The sequence below is a fragment of the Macrosteles quadrilineatus genome, unplaced genomic scaffold (genome assembly GCF_028750875.1).
Source record: "Macrosteles quadrilineatus isolate MER2022 unplaced genomic scaffold, UCM_ALF_1.0 Scaffold_9__3_contigs__length_116548681, whole genome shotgun sequence".
Lineage (NCBI taxonomy): Eukaryota > Metazoa > Arthropoda > Insecta > Hemiptera > Cicadellidae > Macrosteles > Macrosteles quadrilineatus.
In genome coordinates this window covers 56,572,547-56,593,648 of record NW_026542602.1, presented here as the reverse complement: position 1 = coordinate 56,593,648, position 21,102 = coordinate 56,572,547, and the positions used below count along the sequence as shown (strand labels likewise).

Here is a 21,102-nt window from a genome sequence, read left to right as displayed (position 1 = left end):
GGCAATAGATAACAATATAATAAACTGTGAAAAAGCTAACGTAACATAAAAACAAAACTATATAACAAAAGGATGGATCTGGAGGGAGAAAAACTTTTTGATAGTATGCTGACAACAAGACATTTCATCACTTAACACTGTTGAGCGTGTGGCCCTCTAAAGGCACCACCAAGGAACTTCAAGAGCACAAATCCCATCACTTGACACGAATGTTGTTGCCGAAAGGGAGTAGTCTACCTTTTAATCAATGGTATCGCTGTATGGTAGCATATATTATCTCCTGCTTCAGACAGGGAAAATTATTTTTTGTCTGTAGTTGAGTGGTCACACTGTTACTGTTAGTAGCGTACTCGATCTCTTCCGCATCTCGATCTCAACTGCCATCATCGCTATTCATTCGGTCGGATCGAATCGTTGGCTATTCGTTTATTTCACCGGTTTATCGGTTAATTGCTGATCCTAATTCCTAACTAGGCTTATTTTTGAAACGGGATTTAGAAACTGTACCCATAGTAGCGATTAGTGTCCCAAATTTAATCCAGTGCAATGGTTAAAGGAAAAAAGCCTACAAAGAAAGAGGTAAGTAACCTAATGTAATGCAAGTTAGTGGACTCTCGGCTCGGCGTCCTTACGATCACAGTAACTCAATTCAGGCTATTATGTTATATTCATTTTTTACCTATTTTTAGTTTACATAATTTTGGTCGATGTATGCTACTGGTCATAACAAACCCTATTATTTAGTTTCGAAAACATTAAACCCGTTGACCTATATTAATCATAAGGCCTACTTCATCTCAGAATCCCGCCAACCGCCATTTTTGTTTTTACTGATGCAGCACTTTAGCTATTGGCTATCGTCATAATAACTTACTTTTACTTAGTCTAATCCTAAGCTTACAACAGTCAATTTTATTTAACTTTCGTCGTTTTTACTTAGTTAATAATTAACTTACTTGGTTATTTTGAAATGCCCAAATTTAGATACGGTATCTTGCACAAATTCTGGGCCTAAGTTATTGTTTTGTTAGGCCCATTAGGCCTACCTAAGTCCTCTAGGCCAAGTAAGGCCCTAGGCCTAGACATCTTATAACTAATCTAATCTTATAATAATCTTAATAATAATCTTATAACTCTATGCATGTTTTTTCTATCTATTTAACTGTACAGCTATTTATTTATTGTAGCGTCTGTGATATGCAAGCCTTTCTATTTTGTATGCTAAAATGTGACTGTGATAATGTATCGCTATTGTTTTATATATGTGTCTCTGACGAGGTCTATTGTAATCAATGATTAGGCTATTTAATGACCAATAAAGTACTTGATTACTTGATTACTTGACATAAAATAACCGTGTATGCTATCCTTTAACCCAAGTTACCCAGAGAGCATAGACCTAATTAATTTACCTACTTTGGGTCGCTGGAATTTTACCCCCTGGGCAAAGCTGACGTCACTATGACGTAGGATCCTGAGTGGCCAAAAGTTTGTTCGCGGCCGGAATTTTACCCCCGCGGATTTGGAAGTCTAATGAAAATAGCCAGAGCGTGATTAATTAGATTAGCGATAAAAACCGGAATTTTACCCCCTGTCCATATAACTAGCGTTTAGACAACTAAGTTAACCCTCCGAGTGTCATGCGTCGCTGCAGCGACGCGTAACGCACTTTGTATAGTGTCGTGCGTCGCTACAGCGACTCGCGAAAACTGTTTACGGCGAAGGCTCTATGACTAACTGAATCGGACTGTACTGGATTGAGTTAGGTATCGTTCTTTCCGTAATATTCTAAGCTTTCTCCAGAGGTCTGTCTCTAAGCACTATTCATTTTAGTTCCGAAAATATTGTAGCAGACAGCTGACTGAGCTGACGTGCGTGTATTTGTAAACAGCTAGGTTACCCTCGGACCGATGACTGATGTGTTTTATTACATTTATCATTGTTTTAGTGTTAAAAATCAAAAGTAGTGATATACGTGGTGCATTATAAGAAGATTTAAGTGGTTTTGAAGTGCTGGTTGATGATCCTGAAGAAGTAGGTAGTGATATTGATGTAAATTATCAGCCAGATTCCTAGCTATGGTTGGGCTATGCATTCTTAGCTAAACGCTATGTAGGCCTACTGAAATCTGTTTTTTGCCCATAACTTATTTATTTGCAAATCTACTTCCTTATATTATTATATATTTGTAATCCTCATAAAATTTAGAACAAAGTGGCTATTTTCAAATATTTATAGGCCTATAATTTATACAATTTCATTGAGCGCAAACTTATTTTTTTTTTTAATTTTCGAAATTATACATTTTTTTTTACCTAAAAAATTTTTTTAAAAAAATCTTCCTTATGTTTTATATATAATATTGAAGCCCAAGATTTTCCAAACAAAATGGTATATAGAACAGTATAATTAACATTGTTTTTAAGCTTCTCAGATCAGTTTTAATAAAACCTTGCAAATGAGCAAAAAATAGGCTGACATTAAGGCCAAAACACGTGACACTCGGAGGGTTAAAGATGTACGGGCCGGATTTTTACCACCTGGAATTTTACCCCCTGGCCGGTTTTAGAAATTGAATGATTGATTTTCTTATTTCTGTTTTTAATTAATTGTAAACATTTCATTATTTAACTTAATAGCCTATCGGGTCAATCCATATCAAAGTGATCCAGAAATAAAATAATTGGTTGCTTGACCATTTTAAAAATAAATAATAATTTTATCCTAGATACCTCTATCAATTCTGGGTTCAAAAGTGATTTTAATTTTTTTTTATCTCTTTTGTTACTTCTACGGCGGCCATTTTTGTTTTGCGGAACACGCAAATTTTTGCTCATATAAGGGTTTGCGTTAACTTGCACAACTCGGTAACCATGAACACTAGAGCGATGAAACAAAAAGCATTTTAATCTGGAAGAAACAGCCTAAATATTATGTTCAGTAGGCCTACATATTTATTGAAATGTGTAGGCCTATCAAAAACAGTTATAAACCCATCTCAACATTTCATAAGAAAACGGGAAAATTTCAACTTTTGAAGGCGTATTACCATTGGAACGAATAAAATCTCAGACTTGATTTTTTTTGTGTGTGTAGCAACTCAGTAGAACTGTTTGTATTTCAAATATCAACAATGAGACTTAATTCCTTTAAGTTATCATTTTTCAAAAACTGAATTTTTTTGAAAAATTCAAATTTTTAGTCTCAATATCTTTGTTGGGACAAAGTGTAAAAATCTGAAATTTTTACCAAAAACCCCTCTTATGGTTGTTATAGGCTACTGCTGTATGAATTTCATCTTTGAGATTTACTTTTAAGCTAAGTTACAGTATCATGAAAATCACAAAAAACCCATAAGCTCGGCCAACGTGGCTAGTACTGTAGGTAGCTTAAAGATTAATTTATAGGTGTAGGTAATTATTTTATTTAATGTAAACTTATCTTAATGTTCATTTCAAAAATCCAAAACAGATTTTTAACTTAAACTTTGTAAGTTACCCAAAGTACAAATTAGGCCTATATGTACCGCTACGGTACTAAAAATAAAGAAAATCCTGCTAAATTTTAAGTTTTATTTATCATTTAACTTAAATAAAACTTAGTTAATTCTATTTATATTGAGGTCTTAAAATTTATTTTCCATTTAGATTTAATGTACCGTAACCTGTATAACACAAATCAATAAGTGTTTATTGTGGTATTTTGAAAAAAAATAACTCATATTCAGTGGGAACTGATACAGTCTCCAGTACCTACAGGAAGTCGTAAATGAGTCACAAAACACAGTTTTTCTTAACAAAATAATTCATTTTTATAACAGATGAAGAAATCACTCAACACCTCAACAACAAACTCCTGGACCGATTTGAGAACTATTTAAAGATTACTGGAACAAGAAGCTTCCATTGTTTTATTCCTGTACCGGACAGTAGTAATGTTAGGTGCTTCGTAACCTCACTAGCAACTGAAAGCTGTAAAAATTACACTTCATACCAAAGACTCTATTGCATTTGTGTATGACAGTGGTGGGTGGCAGAGGTGATTGACATCAGTTATCAAAATAAAGATCCAGCAGGACCAACAACCAACCGCCTTTAAAACAAATTAGAAAGACCAAGCTTGGGTGCCTATAAACAATAACAAAGTTTTGAGAAAATTAAATCTCTTTTAACTGACAAAAACCACTGGAAGGACAAACCCAAACTGAATGAAGAAACATCCAAACTTCCTAATTAGCATGACCAAAGTAGAACAAAAAACACTAACAAGTAAAAAAAGTTGTATAAGAACTTGTCTTTCAAACAGCTTTTGTATGTAAAATTTCTAATATTCTTTATTAAAATGAAAGTGGTTCAATAAATTAATAAATTAGTTCAAAATATTTAGGCCTATTGAAAAAAAAGGTGTACCGGTAAACCTAAATGAAAATAATCTGATAAAAAGTTTTTTTTTAATTTCACATAAAAGACAAGAAATTTGCAAGAAAAGGCTATACATTACTTTAAAGTAAGTTAAGTAAGTTTACATTAAATAAAATAATTACCTAGACCTATAAATTAATTTTTAAGCTACCTACAGTACTAGCCGCTTTGGCCGAGCTTATGGGGTTTTTGCGATTTTCATGATACTGTAACTTAGCTTAAAAGTAGGCCTAAATCTCAAAGATGAAATTCATACAGCAGTATAACAACCATAAGAGGGGTTTTTGGTAAAAATTTCAGATTTTTAAACTTTGTCCCAACAAAGATATTGAGACTCAAAATTTGAATTTTTCAAAAAATTTCAGTTTTTGAAAAAAGATAACTTTTAAATGAATTAAGTCTCATGGTTGATATTTGAAATACAAACAGTTCTACTGAGTTGCTACACACACAAAAAAAAAATCAAGTCTGAGATTTTATTCGTTCCAATGGTATAAGGATGCAAGACAAAGTTTGTTGTTTCAGTCTATAAAAAATTTGTCAGGCACTTGTTTCTGTGTTAAAGTATGTAATTATATTGTATTATTACAAATAAATATTAGTTGGTCAAATCAAGTACGAAAATATCCATGAAAAAATACATTTCTTGGGAGTTACGAAACTGATTATGTGTTACGAAACTGACCGCGCGTGACGAAAATGAATATCACGTAACGAAACTGACACTACATATAGGTTTCAGGCCAAAGAAATGTGAAAAACTTAATAAAAATTAACAAAAACATTATTTTGTTGTTTATTTATGTTTATTTTACCCCCCATGTAATCCTTATTTTTAACATAAATACTGAATAAGCTGATTTTCGTCGAAACAAAACTGACTACAAGACTGACTTAGTCGTAGGATTATTTTTCGTAGGAACGTGTTACCAACTTATTATAGAAATAAAATAAATACACTGGAAATTAATACTAAATGTAAGGTAAGTAAAAAGGCTGAACGTGACCTTCCCTACTATTTTTGTAAGGCAATAAAAAACGCTGAACGTCACTTTCACAACTATTGGTGTACGTCAATGTCACAGTCGAATTCATAAAAAAACCTATCCCCCTTCATGATCATTTCAGGAGGAGGAAGGATCTCAACAATATCGGTGAAATGAACAAACGAGTTGTCACTGTCCACAACTTTGAAAGTAGTGTTATTCTCTCCAACGCGTTTAGCAAATGTCACCTCCACTTCACCATTGTCTTCAATGGCTGAATTGCACACAGCCAAATAGCGATAAGGTACATCCTTTTCATTTTTCAAATTTACTATCAAAAATATCCCGGCTTGAATATTATCTGGATCTGAAATAAAAACAATTTTCATTAAACTTATTATTTCAATTAAGACATACGTTTTTTTAATTTAATAGAATGTTTGAAAACAAAAACATTTCCTTTAATTTAATTAATTTAAATTTATTAAATTAATTTATTTAAATTTATTTTAAGTAGTCATTAAATTTAATGTAACTTTTAATTTATTAGCAAAAACTGTTTTAATGGCTCATGAACGTTATTGCAATTTTATTATTTATTGAAATGAAGCTGATAATGATTTTTTTTTTGCTCCTTACCAATAGATTTAGTGGATGAGTCTTTCAGATTAGTGCTTGCTGACCCTTCCTCTTCAAGTGGAAAGTCACTTTCGTCACTTGATGTAGGCCTATAAACATTGCTAACTTTGAGTACCTTTTTCTTGTGAATTTGATTCCGAGTCTTTTGTTTGGAGGATATTTTTATTTCCAGCTTCCTTAGTGATATTTATTTGCATTACACCGAAATGTGGGCATACCTTGTTGACTGGACAATCAAAGCAGGAGAGTTTTCGGCCAAACATACTTCCAACAGTACTAAACGTTATTTGCCTCAAACTCATGATCCCCTTTATTTCTGGGATAGATTTAGGGAGGGCCTTTTTTGCAGATTCAATAGAAGTGTAAGGAATCTCAAGAAGCCGAGTCTTGGTCTTATCATTTAATGCTGATACAATGTCAGCAGCACATGTGATATCTTTGCCGTGTTTGACTTCTGAGTCTGCGCTTCTTTTTATGTGGCCACCTACGCCATCCATGGCCCCCTTCCCATGACCAGGTTCACTGAAGTTCCAAGTCACACGTTTGACTTTTTTGAAAATGTTCGGTAGGATTGTCTTCATTAAGTAAACGTTTGTCCGGTTCCTATACTGGGAAGACGGACTATCCGAAAACACATGCACTGTATGAGTATCCGGGAATCTTTCATTAGTTTCTTCGAGAATAGGTGCCATATGCGCCCAAACACCATGCGCATGATGGTCTAAATTATCAGAGAGGGTGCAAAAAGTTTCAGCCTTTGTTGTCTCGCCAATATGATAATATAATAGCCCTGTATGCAATGAAATCTGGCGTTTGGATGCTCCAAAATGTGTGCCTTGGATTTCATTTGCATACTTAGCAACGTAGTTCTGAGAAAAGTCGATGTGAAAAATAAGTTCACCATCCTTTAGATTGCTCTTCAGCTGTTTAAATGCCTTAGATTGATGTTTCAGATTGGCAACGTGTTTGTTAAACACTTCCAGAGACTTATAGAAACGTTTCTTTACTTTTGCTATTGGCTCAGACACTTGAGACTTAACAGTCTTTCTGATTTTCCTACAAACTCCTTTAATGTCTTTCATTTCAAACTGCGTTTTCCACTGATGGAATTTAAGTTCATCAACTGTGTCACCATGAAACTCCATTTCTTTAATTGGGCATTTCACGAGATCATTTGCATTGGCAAACTTTATAACATTTGAACGTTTTAGAGCATTTACCAGGAGTTGCATGTTTTCGTGTATAATGCAAGCACACGTTTCGCGGTCTCTTGCATTTGGAGGCTGGACCCAAAACGGCCTTACACGTGTAAATGTGGAGTATGAGATTTTTCGCCCATATTCCTTAACAAATCTCAGATACAGGTTCTTCATGGTGTCCAGAAGGATTCGACGCTGCTTTTTAACTTTGCCTTTCTTCACCACGTCTTTATTTCCTGGGCACATTTTTGAGACGGTGTCATCTTCAAAGAACTTTTGAAGTGTTTTGAAGTCCTTAACTTTAATTGTCCGGTAAACTTTTCTTCAGTATTCAGCATTCACTTTGTCAGTCTCATGCTTATTGCATTTGTACGGAAGAATTTGTTTCAACTGATTTTGAAGTCTGTATTTCCTTAAGATTTTAGTTCCAACCACTTTTCGTACTATTTGGATTTCTTTAGTTTTAGGACTTACACTTTGAAGTTGTGTTTTTAATTGTTTTTGCAACGCAAACCCAATGAATAATTGTCTGCGTACATTGGGAGATACACGATCTTTACCTATCACTTCTTTCACTTTCTTTGAAGGTGAGGGTGAGGCTAGTGTTTGATTGTCACTTTTACTTGTTTTTTTTTTCAATCTTTGCAACCGTTTTTTACATTTTTCTAGTTTTCTTTCCAGACTTAATATTTTTTCATCCTTTTTTCTAAGCTCTCTATATGCCTTTGCTCGATCCCGTCTTACTTTCTTTCTTCCACTCAAATTTTGTCTTGAAACTTGTTGGGGCACTTGTACAATGTCTTCTTCCTCTCCAGATTCAGGGGGGGTGTTTTCCAAGGCCTTCTCTTGCATTTTCTTCTTGTCGCGATACCTCTTTGAGTCTTCTTTCCACCTTTTTCTTCTTTCTTTTTGCTCTTTAGCGCTAAGTTCCTTTATAAATTTTACTTTGTTCTCTGCTTTCCTTTTTTGATATCTTTCCCTTGCCTTCTTTCTGTATTCAGCTTTCTGTTCTTCTGACATTTTGTCTCTATATTTTTTTTGACGATTTGCGGCGAGTTTATTTTGCCTTTCCAGTTTTTTTGATTCAACTGTCTTTTTCTTTGTTTTTTTCGCCATTTTTTCAATCTAGCAACTGTAAAGCAAAAAAAATCCTGCATTAGAATGATACCCGAAAATATAAAAATGATATTAAATCTTAGTGAGGTTAAGATGAGATCAACAGGAACAAGAAAAACATCGAGGATGCAAGAAAACGAGAGGTGCGGCAAAAACATTAATGTTACACTTTGCTAAATTGCTTATTATTGTCCCACATAATAACAAACTATTAGAAGAACAGGTAGTATTATAAAAAAAAAACAGTTATGTTTATACAGAATACAAAAATCGTCAGATACGTCACGGTTTCGTCAGTTTCATTACGTAGCAAAATCTGACGTCAGTTTCGTAGCGGAACGAAAATGACTGTAACGTAACTGACGATCTTGACATTTTCGCGCCAGATGGTGCTGAACATCGCCAGGGTGAGCAAAGAGACGTATAGGTTATGTTTGTACTGACCTACTGTCTACTACTAAACCTTAATTAGAACAATTAACATATTACTTTTATATAAACATGAGTAACGAAACTGATGTGTAATAAAGGTACTTACCTTCAGTAGTCCTGTATTTATTTATTTCATTCGAAATATAAAGAAAATACCCACACGAAACACTTTCACCGCAAACTTCATTAGTTCCTTTTGCCACTGTAGTATGATTGGGCGGGATATCGGCGAATCACGTAGTTTGTAGCGCGAATTTAAAATATCTCTGCAGACGATGGCAAAAGCCGGGGACACACAGTTTTTTATTATTTTCTCTTTAAATAACAATATTATGGAAAATATAGGTGTGGTATAAGAATATACAGACATTAGTTATTACGTTTTATATTTAGTTTACAGATTTCTTTTTGATTCTACATTACTTTAGAGTTTAATGATATTCAAACTAGCCTCTGGGGACAGTAACGAAACTGACAAAATCAGCTTTTAAAAGATTTAAAACTAATTTATTCACTAATTAAGTAAAAAATAAGGATTACAAGGGATAAAATAGGGATAAATAAACAACAACATAATAAAATTGTATTTTTTTATTAACTTTTTCACATTTTTTTGGCCTGGGACCTAAATTGAGGGACAAAATCAAAACAAATAAATTTTTTTCATAAACAAATTTACTTTGGTATGGTTCTTTGTATACAAGTAGTATATGTCATATAAAACATAGTAATTAGTTCAGCAGAGCTTAATTCTAATAATTTCTATTTTTTACAGGTTTTTTTGTGAGCAGAGTACAAAAAAAAACGTCAATTTCGTTACGTTTTAAAATTCCTTAAAAAACATATTTAATTTAAAAAAGTTTTGTTAATAGTTTTAATAAATTATATTAAGGGTATAAAAACAAGAATCTGAGAAGAAACTAAAATTAAAGTATATTTTAAGATAAATAATTGTGAAAAACCTCTCCTTGATTGAAAGTATGCTTACGCCTTCAAAAGTTGAAATTTTTTCCGTTTTCTTATGAAATGTTGAGATGGGTTTAAAACTGTTTTTGATACACATTTCAATATGTACTGAACATAATATTTAGGCTGTTTCTTCCAGATTAAAATGCTTTTTGTTTCATCACTCTAGTGTTCATGGTTACCAAGTTGTGCAAGTTAACGCAAACCCTTACATGAGCAAAGATTTGCGTGTTCTGCAAAACAAAAATGGCCGCCGTAGGAGTAACAAAATAGATAAAAAAATTTTTAAATCACTTTTGAACCCAGAATTGATAAAGGATAAACATATTATTTATTTTAAAAATGGTCAAGCAACCCCTGTTGGATCACTTGATATATTTTTTTTTTTTTTATTTTAAAAAAAGAGGTTGGCGGCCTCTTTTAACCTTGCATTTGCCCGTCCACATAGACTAAGCGCCCGTGCGTGGATCGTTTACAGCAAAGCAAGGAGTGAGCCGGTACAGTACAAAGGTGAACTGTACTGATAAAATGTTATCGGCAGTGACCAGGATCCGAACCCACGACATCGCTGCCTTGGGCCCGAAGTCCGCGACGCTACCGACTGAGCCACCGACTCACTAACTAATATGATATGGATAGACCCTATCTTTATTTATTTATTTTGTAAAGAAATGTTCGAAACAATTATCATTCATTTGATTGTTTACGCCATATTAACCAACTGTTGGCTTCAAAGATCGAATCCTAATACTAGAATCTCAAAATTAAAATTAAAAACTTGTCCGATTAGATAATGTTACAAATAGTAGGCCTAAATTAATGTACCTACAGTAGGCTACATAATAAGTAATGAAATGTTTACTATTAAATTAAAACAGAATGAAGATAATTAATTATTCTCACTAATTTATATATCTGGCTAGGGGGTAAAATTCCGGGGGTAAAAATCCGGGCCGTACACTCTAGGTTTTTATAATTACATGTGTTCTGATTAAATTCACAACCGTGAAAATATATGTTTAATTCCGCGTTTAATCCATCGAGCTGATGTCGCGAAACTCAAAAGTTTGTGGCCGGAATTTTACCCCCTGGTTTGTGATGTCACGTTTGCACAGGGGGTAAAATTCCAGGGGGATAAAAATCCGCTACCCCCCTACTTCCTCCTAGACCGAGACCAGTAGAGCAGCACAAGTTGCTTAATGCAACATAAGGTCTAGGCCCTAAGTTAAAAGATTTTCTTAACACAAATCTACCATTAATGGAAAAAACCCTGGAACAATTTTTCCTAGCTTAGGCCTACGATCGTCGTGAAACTGGCAATAGATCAGCAATAACTCCGCCCACTTCTCGTACCGCCCCTCCGACGATCTCACGTCACAGTAAAACGTCATACCTCAGTCTGACTATGTCATCACTAGGTTAACATAACCTCCAAATAATCAGTGGCGGGAAATTTTTTTCTTCGAAATCAAAACGCGGCCAAAATGAGGTTTCATGGCACCCGCAGAGCGTTGAGTATACTAGTTCTCTAATATATATGTATAAAACTGCATAAACAAATTATTGCCTTGTTGTTTTATTATGTTAGTAACATAGTAAAATACAAGATAATATATACCTATATCCCTTATAAGAGCTAACTCGATCATAGCTTATATATGTAGCTTGAAAGAGATCCTATGATAGAAAATCACTTAAAATGAATCTATTGCTGGCGATTTCAGAAAAAATGATCATTAAATTTTGGATTTTATTACCTTAATACTTTCCTTACATAGTAAAGGACTAGGTACTTATATATACTTGCATATGGGTGATATCGATCATAACTGAGCTACGTAGCTCATAAGTGGTCAAAAAATGTCAAAATACAATCTATTGCTGGCAATTTCAGAAAAATTGATCTCTAATTTTTGATTCTATTACCTTAATACGTTCCTTACATAGTAAAGGACTAGGTATTTATACTTGCATATGGGTGATATAGATCGTAGGCTAACTGAGCTCAGCTCAATAGTGGTCCAATGGTCAAAATACAATCGATTGCTGGCGATTTCAGGAAAATCACTTGTTTAATTTTTGGATTTTATTTCCTAAACATGTTCCTTACATAGTAAGGGACAAGGTATTTATACTCTCATATGGGTCATATCGATCATAACTGAGCTATGTAGCTCAAAAGTGGTCCAATGGTCAAAAAACGTCAAAATACATAACAAAGGGTCAAGCCAAACATGTAAAGGGGCATAAGATTCTACTTAACAGAGAGAACTTAACAACAAACAACAAACTACAATCTGAGCAATGTTGACTAACAATGATAAATCTTAGATATAATTAACATTGAATAAAAATCTGTAGCCAACAAAGATAACAAAAATACCCCCGCTGCAGCAAACCTGCCGTCTAAGCGAATTTCCATTTAGCTGAATTGATTTTCAATTGATCTATTTAAATAACATTAGGTTTAACGAGTACCTAGGTTTGCTGCTACAAGGAAACTAATAAAGTGTGTTTTTAGTAAAATATTGATAGCTTACTATAAAATAAATAAATTTGCTAAGTTTGATCAAAATATATCCATAAACAAGCAAACTACAACATTTTACAATATTCTCCATAAGAATAACATGGGAATTTTAAATTTACCATTTTTTTAGTTTTCTCCGTAACCAATAACCGTACAAAAACACTTTGATATACTGAATTGTTTGTTTTTTTAAGCTCTTTAAGAAGGTTTAGAGAAAAATTGGGAAATTTTGTGTTTTGAGGGTCAAAAGTGAGAAAAACCAATTTTTACCCCAAAAAACCCCCCATAAAACCCTGTTCCCATGGTCCGATCATGCTGGATCGCGAACTCATTCAAGTTTATCCCGCCTTACACCTTCAAACCAAATTTCATCAAAATCGGATAAAAATTACTCAAGTTATCGTGTTCACGGACACATATATATATATATATATATATAAATCTATATATATATATATATATATATATATACAAAAATTTGAACGAATGGTGTTTTTGGCCTCTGAGGACATCAAAATGAAAAAGTAAATCGGGCCCGGGCCTAAGTCTTACCATGAGACCTACGGTAATAGCTACTTCCCTATAGGGAAATTCGCTAATAATAACAACAACAACAACAAACAACAACAGCAACAAATACAATAGCAACAATAATAAGTACAACAGGAACAAATAATGACAATAATATATAACAATAATAATACTACAATAGAAAAATATAACAATCGTAATAAATAAGAAGGAGTGTTCTGAAACAGAATTATTTTGAATTCGAAAATAAATATTATATCCAGAACGAGGGACTAACAATGGGTTCACCTCTTTCTAGTATTCTCGCAGAGTTATTCCTGAACCATGTAGAAAATGAACACCTTTGGTCTGATTCCAACCGACACCTCAATAAAATAATCCACTATAGCAGATATGTTGACGACACCCTCATACTTTTCAATGGCAACGAGAGACAAATCAGCTTACTCCAGGCATACTTAAATAGATTCCACAAAAACCTACAGTTTACCCTTGAAATTGAAGAAAATAAATCCATTAATTTCCTAGACGTTACCATTACCAGATACAACAGCCAATTGCAATTTAAAATCTACAGAAAACCAACCACCACAGATCAGACGATCCATTCATTATCACATCATCCACATAACCATAAAACAGCTGCATACAATAGTTTTGTACACCGCTTACTCTCCATCCCAATGAGTGCAACTGATTACAACGACGAAGTAAATACGTTAAAACATATAGCAATCGCCAATGGCTATAACAGTTCCTTGATTGACAAACTGATAAAGAAATGCAATAGAAATGATAATAAGCCACATGATAAGAGTAAAATATACGTAAGTGCGAACTACGGTGTCGTACTGAACCACACCTTGACCAAAGAATTGGCTAAGAATGATGTTGTCGTATCTTTCAAAACTAACAATAAACTGTCTACCATCGTCAAAGAACGACAACCGTCTAGAACTAATACAATGGACAAAACAGGAATTTACAAACTAAAATGTGACGATTGTCCCAAATTTTTACATAGGCCAAACATCAAGATCTTTTTCCATCAGGTTTAAGGAACATATGCCAAAGAAAAATTCCAAATCAGCGTATGCAAACCACTTAATTTCGTCCAACCATAATTACACAAATATCGACAATAATTTAGAAATAGTACAACTCTGCAATAAAGGACGATACATGGATACAGTTGAGGAGTTTGAAATCTACAAGGCGTCAAAAGAACAACCACAGAATATATTAAATGAACAATTATCATTCGAATCAAACATCATCTACAACACCGCTATTCATATACACAATAAACAGAAAACAAAGGAACGAGATAAGGATAACAGTGGAGTAGGAGTAGGGGTCAACGCCAACGGCACGTGACAGTCGCGACTCACCCTCTACCGGCGCCGTATCACGTGTGTTGTTACCGTCGTCTGGTCGACCAATATTAAATGTTTCGTGTTTCCGTGTGTTATGTGTTTTGTCCTCTATTTATTATTAAACTTTTGACGAACTCCACTGCGAGGAATATGAAGACTACTTGACATTCTTCTGACCTGATGATGTGCTCCATTCGTAGCATGAAACAGCTGTAGTCTACTAACTACAAAGGATCGTTTTGACAGTAACAAGGTAATTTAAACCACTATATAGTAATAAATAAATAAACTGATACTATTTTACTTAAACAACAAATCAAGGCAGCGCCTCACAGATCAAGTAACAACCTTTTTAACGACTCGCCACTGGTGGAGAAGAGGTCGGTATCTTCCGGTAAGCTGTTGGCCAAGAGTTGGATGCGGTGAAATGTACTGTGGAACATGTAGTACATTGGTGTTCACAATTACCCACGTTGACCCTACCAAAGAATGCCTGATTTTATAAAAATTGTAAATGGCCGCCATTTTGCAATTTTGTACGCTATCATAGCCCATTTAGATAATTTGGTTATTTTATATGGAGTTTTTCTAACTTAACCTACGTATGAAAATGAATGTAAAAAAATAGCTTAGGCCTACTTGTCTGTATTTTTGGCAATAGGCCTAGTCTAAAAAATTATGGTTAGGCCTATGTTACAATAGATTATTTTCAGGAGGTCGAGGCTGAGAGTGTTACAAATGACAACACAGAAAACACCAGCCAAGAGAATGGAGTAGACGATCCATCCGCTAAGAAGAAGGCTATCAAGACTACCGGCAAATCCAAAGAAAAGGTAGGCATAGACTCAAAATTTAAATAGTTAGCCTATATAAAAAGGGACCTCTTGTCGACGATGCAAAATTTTCGGTACCGGCACGGTCGATATAGGCTAAGTAATTACGGTAAAAAATACCAAAATTTTGATTTAAGCACCGGTATATTGATTGTTATATCTCGTTTAACTTAGAACAGGACAGTATCGGTTAAATTATGGATTTGTAAGATGTAAAAGGTTGAAATAAATCTTTTTGTTAGTCCTGCACGATCTGGGAAAAGGTACCTACCTGTTGTCGCTCAATGTTATTTCGCCCTAACAACAAGAGGTTTAATTTCTAATATTCACTTTATAAACAGGCTTTAGTCCAAAAAATGAATTGTACTGCATTCTATTGGGAATTTAGAGGACTACAACAAAGTTCAGTTTACAGAGACCAAAATATCTCACAAATTTTGTGGTCCTTCAAGTGGTGCCTTTTTTATCTTATGAAGAAGTAACATAGGACCGCCAAGAGGTCCCTTTTTCTGAAATGAAAACCCCTGTGAGCTAAGACAAAAATTTGTATTGCTTCCAAAGAGGACATTAGAAGCTTTCTGTTGATACCAAAATTGTCCCATAAATAGGCCTATAAATAAAAAGCTGTTTTTATGTTTATAATTGAAATTTTCAAAATAGTTTTCTCTATATGACCCACTCCATAAAAAAATTCAAACTCCTATAACTTTAACATCGTAGATGCAAGAGACTTGCACCAAGTAATTCGGAATTTAAAAAGGAATTCAAATATAATATACATACCGTAGGCCTATAACTTGGCTCAAAATCAAAAATTCCAGACAAGAGGTCCCTTTTCGCTTTCCACGTCATATTTAGGCCTAATTAATTTATCACTGTCGTTTTCTTGTAAAGTTCAATAACAGGCCATAGATTCACACAGTTGAATTGTGCTTACAAGCCCTACAATTATATTTGTTAACTTCCTATGTAGCTACTGTCGAATGAGACTGCTTATATAATTAAGCTCAGCATGACAAAATGATTCCGTCCTGAAGCTCAGGAGATGATTCTGAGCTATTTTGTTACGGTACGGTACAGTTTCCTTGCATAGTAAGTCAATATACAGCCAGAACCACGTAAAAAAATTACATGTTAGGTGCAGTGTTAGGTGCACCTACAGATATTCCACATTCTATGTAACAACAATTCAAATCACTGAAAAATAGTGCGATAGTAGCCCGGATCAGCTGATTACTGTACTGTATTAGTGCCAACCAGTCTGTCTACAGAAGCAGCCGTGAAGTATCTCCCTCCCATCCGTAACATTTACAAGCATCAAATATTTATATTCATCACCCGTCTTGGTAGGGTTAAACTTAAGAGTTTTCTAGATTTGCCTGTAAATTAATGAATCCATGCATCATGTCTTTGTAAATTTGTTAATGTAGCAATGCCATTCAATTTCTACATTCTTAAACTGGTACCCTGATTAACTTAATTGGTAATGGTAAGATTAACTGTTTTGATTCCTAATCCTTGTATTTGGAATTTTTGTCTATATAATGTTACCTACTTGTATTTTCAGAAACCCGAGGAGAACCCTTCAGAAGAAGAAAAAGAAGAGGAGGTGGTTGAAAATGGGGAGGAAAGCTCAGAGAAGAAAAAGGCTCCTGTCAAACCAAAAAAGGCCGCCAAAAAAGAACCTGTGAGTAAAGCAATATTATTGTACAAACATTCGGCAGGGTTACACACTCAACCGTGAAGGGAAAACTGTGGATTTCACTGTCAAACCATGATAGATCCTCTGGGGTTCTTTCAACAGTATGTAAACTTAAAACGATTGACGGAATATCCGTATCAACCAAGTAAGTTAGCAAGTTGTAAATGCAACATGCTGAAATTCGGTACATTAAAGCCGACTTTTTTAAACAAAAGATGGTAAAGCTTAGCGAATTGGGAACCAGGTTTTGCGGTCAGGAGAACAGGGATAAATGTTTTAATTTTTCCAAGGAGTTCTTTGGCTACCTACTCAGAAAATCCAAACAACGTGTAAGGGAATATTCTGGTACGGTAAGTTCCAAGATTTACTTCAGATAGGGTGAAGTGGGGTAAGTGGAACCAGGGGGCAAGTGTAACCGCAGCTTATCAATCAACTGATAAGATAATTTTCAGCTTAATTACCATCATATTGTATTCTCTGGACCTTGTTTTAAGGTTCTTAACCTTAACACGTTCAGTGCGGCATACCTTCAAACAGGCCAATGATGGTGAGGCCCGGGCAAAGCACCAGCGCGCATTCGAATCGGCGAACGCAATTGGCATTCAAATATTTCAGTCTGACAAATAAAAAAAAAGAGCAGCGGTGATTGTGCTGCGTTACCTACTTTGAGAGTGGACGTAGTTCACTGAAACACCCGAAGGTAGCAGCACTGCCTGGATCTGTAGCCAGTGTCTTTGTAATGTGGCTCGAAGAGAGAAAATCCCCGGAACCGGGACCAAGGCATTGCATTGGAACGGAACAATTTAGTACCAACATACACCAGAATGAAGCTCGCATTCTAAGCTACAGGCTAGGAATGATTACAACGTTCCCCGGCAATGGTTGAGCTCACATTGAAGCAAGATTGTTGGCATTGGTGAAGGACGACATTTCCCGCCCCTCGTACTGAAGGTGTTAAATAGAGATGTGCGAGTACAGGTTTTTCAGGTCGAGTCGAGTTCGAGTCGAGTAATTGGCAAAAGATCCGATTCTCGAGTTCGAGTCGAGTTTAAACCAAAAAGATCTATGGATGTGTTATTTTAAGTAACACCTTAGGCCCAGATCATGAAACTTGTAAAATCCTTCTTACAAGTTGAAGTACTATTACAAGGAAATGAATTATCAATATTTATTTGTGCAGTACTATATCAATATAACACATAAAATCATTTAAAATCAACAATAATAGAGCTCATAAATGAACATTTTTTACTTCTGTGAAAAACAGGTAAGTAAGTGAGTTTTTTATCCATCCAAAAAATAGTTAGATTAATCATTAATCCCTACTGATAAGTAATATTGCATAATACTTGGATAACAATACTTAATACTTGCATCTATTAGCTATTAAGTTTAATAAAGAGATTTATTCTACAACTTGAAATTTTATTTCATACCTTTTCACCTTTAGTCTTATAAGTTTATTACCATTCTTAGTTGGTGTGGTTTTTGTAGCAGTAGGCCTACAAAATTTCCTTATTCAGAAAAAGTGACAGATGATGTGACAGTAGGTAAAGGAAAAAGAACATTTTAAATGAATTAAAACTATATATTTTTTATCTTGTCTTAAAATAGTAGTAAACAAAAATTCTGTTAAATACTAAAAATGTGTGTTGAAAAATACAAGTAGCTTAAAATAATAGGCTTAATAATAGAATAGTAGTTATAGTAATCAAATGTAACTTAGGCCTAATTCAACACACAAAGTTTCAACACACAGGTTTCACAATTTAATTACACATTGTGATGTAATTCACTATAATCTATTGTATTTAATGCAGATATACATAATTATTAATGTAAGTTTCCAAGAAAACAAGAAGAAAACAAACTATGAAACTATGTAACCTTTATTCAGGCCTAATTCACTTAAATCCTTAAATGCTTAAATCCATTGCATTTAATCCAGGTAAACCAACCATTTTAAGTAAGCTAACTTAACATTTTCATGAAGGAAAACAAGCTCTTCTACATGGTCAGTCAGAAGATTATATCTTGTCAGTTGATAGTCAACATTTTGTTGAAATGTATGTCAAAAATAAAGTAGCCTACCCAAGACAACCTTAAAATAAATACAAATCGCCTATCTTATTGTTTAACAAAACAATTGTAGATCAAATAAGTAGGTAGGTACTCAATAATGTACTAGGCCCATAAAATAGTAGTTAGGCTACAGAAATCAAATGTAACCTAGACTTACACGTTACACGATTATCTACTATTCACTATAATCCATTGTATTCAATCCAGATTAACCCCTTCATTTAATGTAAGTTTTCATGAAGAAAAACAAGCTCTTCTACATGGTCAGTCAGAAGATTATGTCTTCTTTTTGTTACTACATTACCCGCTGCAGAAAATAGTCTTTCACTTGCAACAGATGTAACAGGAATTGGCAGGTAATGCATAGCTAGTGGTACTAATAGTTGATATTCAGCACTGTTTTTTTTCCACCACTCACATGGATTATCCTTGCGATGAATGCAAGGTGTTGACAGATATGAATTAACAACCATATCAATTTTATCTCTGGTTGTAGCTGATTGGGTACTTATTAATTTATCTATGTCTTGAAATAGCAGATTTACAGGTTCCATTTGTTGATCTTCTGGCTCTCGGAGTGGATTGTCTGAATTTTCTGGATTTGTCTCCAAATCCAAATGAGCGTTTACTTCCTCAAGTAACCACATTCTTGCAAGTAGCTTCTCATGAGGCTCTAGAAGAGCACTCTTAAATCGAGGGTCGATGACCATGGACAACACCGTTAATTTCTCACTTTTGAAAGCGGGAAACCTTGTTAGCAGGGATTTTTGCAACGATCGAGCAAGCATTACAGACCCCCGCTCTTTTTCTTGAATTACTTTTGTTAAATATTTATCTATCCCGTACAAAATGGGGAATTTACTTGACATTGTTGGAAAAATGTCCTCTGAAATGACATTTGTAGCATGGTGAATTGGTTGAAGAACCTTGCAATAGCTCTCAGCAATTGCCCACTCGTCTGATGTAAGGTTTGCAACTCTTGAGTTAGCTGCAGCTAACTCAGCAGATATTGGCCCCCTCTGCTCTATGAGCCTGAAACATAGGAATAAATAATTACCGTATTATAAAAACAAAAATATAGATCTCATGTAGGCTATCTTTTTGTAACTAGGCCTAAACTAAAAGGTCACTGCATGTTTCACAGTTCATTGAGCATGTTTTTTTTTTTTTAATATTATTAGATACTTTTGTTTTAATATGAATAAGTTTAAAACTGACGTTCAAAATCAAATTTTGATTTTTAAATGAAAATAGTTTAATATAGATCTGTTACTGAAAATGATAATATCCCTCAGATCCAATAGATAAAAATGTAATTAATTAATCACAGATAAAAACCAAAGCTATTAATTTAAATGAAAATTATATTAAAACATTCACTACATGATTGTTTTCAGTTAGGGGGATACACTCACTCATACTACAAAAAGAACAATTTTAAATGTTAGGCCTACCTTTCCAACATGATAAATTCACTATTCCATCTAGTATCCACATCTTGGTATAATGTATGACAAGGTACTTTCATTGTCTTCTGGAATTCCTCCAAACTTCTCATGGCTTTGGGACTATGTTTATAATGTCCAACAATGGCTCGACATTTAGTTAGGAGGCTTTGCATTCCACGGATTTCTTGTTTTATATCTTTTATGCACAACTGAAGTGTGTGGGAAAAGCAAGGAATGTTGTTTACTGAACCTGGAAAATGTAAACACACCGGTACCCTAATTAATATCTGACATTAAAAGTTAATTTTCAAAGTTGACCTAAAATAAGTTTGTATTAGCCTAAAATAACATCCTGTTTGCATATCTGAACTCAGAACCCAATAGGCTTATCAATATAAATGCCTATCATTCCTCTTTAGGCATGTGTATTATTAAACACTTGACTCCCTACTTTAATGTAAAAGAACTAGCCTAAAAATATTTAAGGCCTAGCCTAGTTTAATATTTTCTGCCATTAACGATTTATTTCAGGTAGCCTAGGCCCTATATTTCTAAATATTTTGTATCACCTTCCTTACGTCACATAAATGTAAGTTCTTTTTTATTTAATTATATTTTAAATTTTTCAACAATACTAGTCTACGACTTACCTTGGCCAAAGGCTGAAGTTATATTTCTCGCGTTGTCTGTTGTAATATAGGTAGGGTATAATTCACAGTTCAGTTCCCATTCGGACAGAGTATCTGTGATTTTGGTTTTAATTTGATCACCAGTGTGTTCTTCTGGGAAGTGGAACGTACCTAAAGAATACCTCTTGATGTCAAATTCTTTTGTCATTAAG

At 34.2% G+C, this 21,102-nt stretch overlaps 1 protein-coding gene across 2 annotated transcripts in view; it reads left to right on the top strand.

Annotated features, from left to right (window-relative positions):
* Positions 1-382: 382 nt before the first annotated feature.
* Positions 383-21,102, top strand: part of LOC129004033 (chromobox protein homolog 1-like) — a 37,171-nt gene continuing 16,451 nt past the window's right edge. Inside the window, exons 1-3 of one of the 2 annotated variants that reach the window (XM_054432404.1) lie at positions 383-579; positions 14,910-15,029; positions 16,597-16,716. In XM_054432404.1, the coding sequence (XP_054288379.1) occupies positions 547-579; positions 14,910-15,029; positions 16,597-16,716 (273 nt within the window). In that variant the 5' untranslated portion in view covers positions 383-546. The remainder of the gene's footprint in view (positions 580-14,909; positions 15,030-16,596; positions 16,717-21,102) is intronic. The other variant, XM_054432406.1, reaches the window with a different exon arrangement.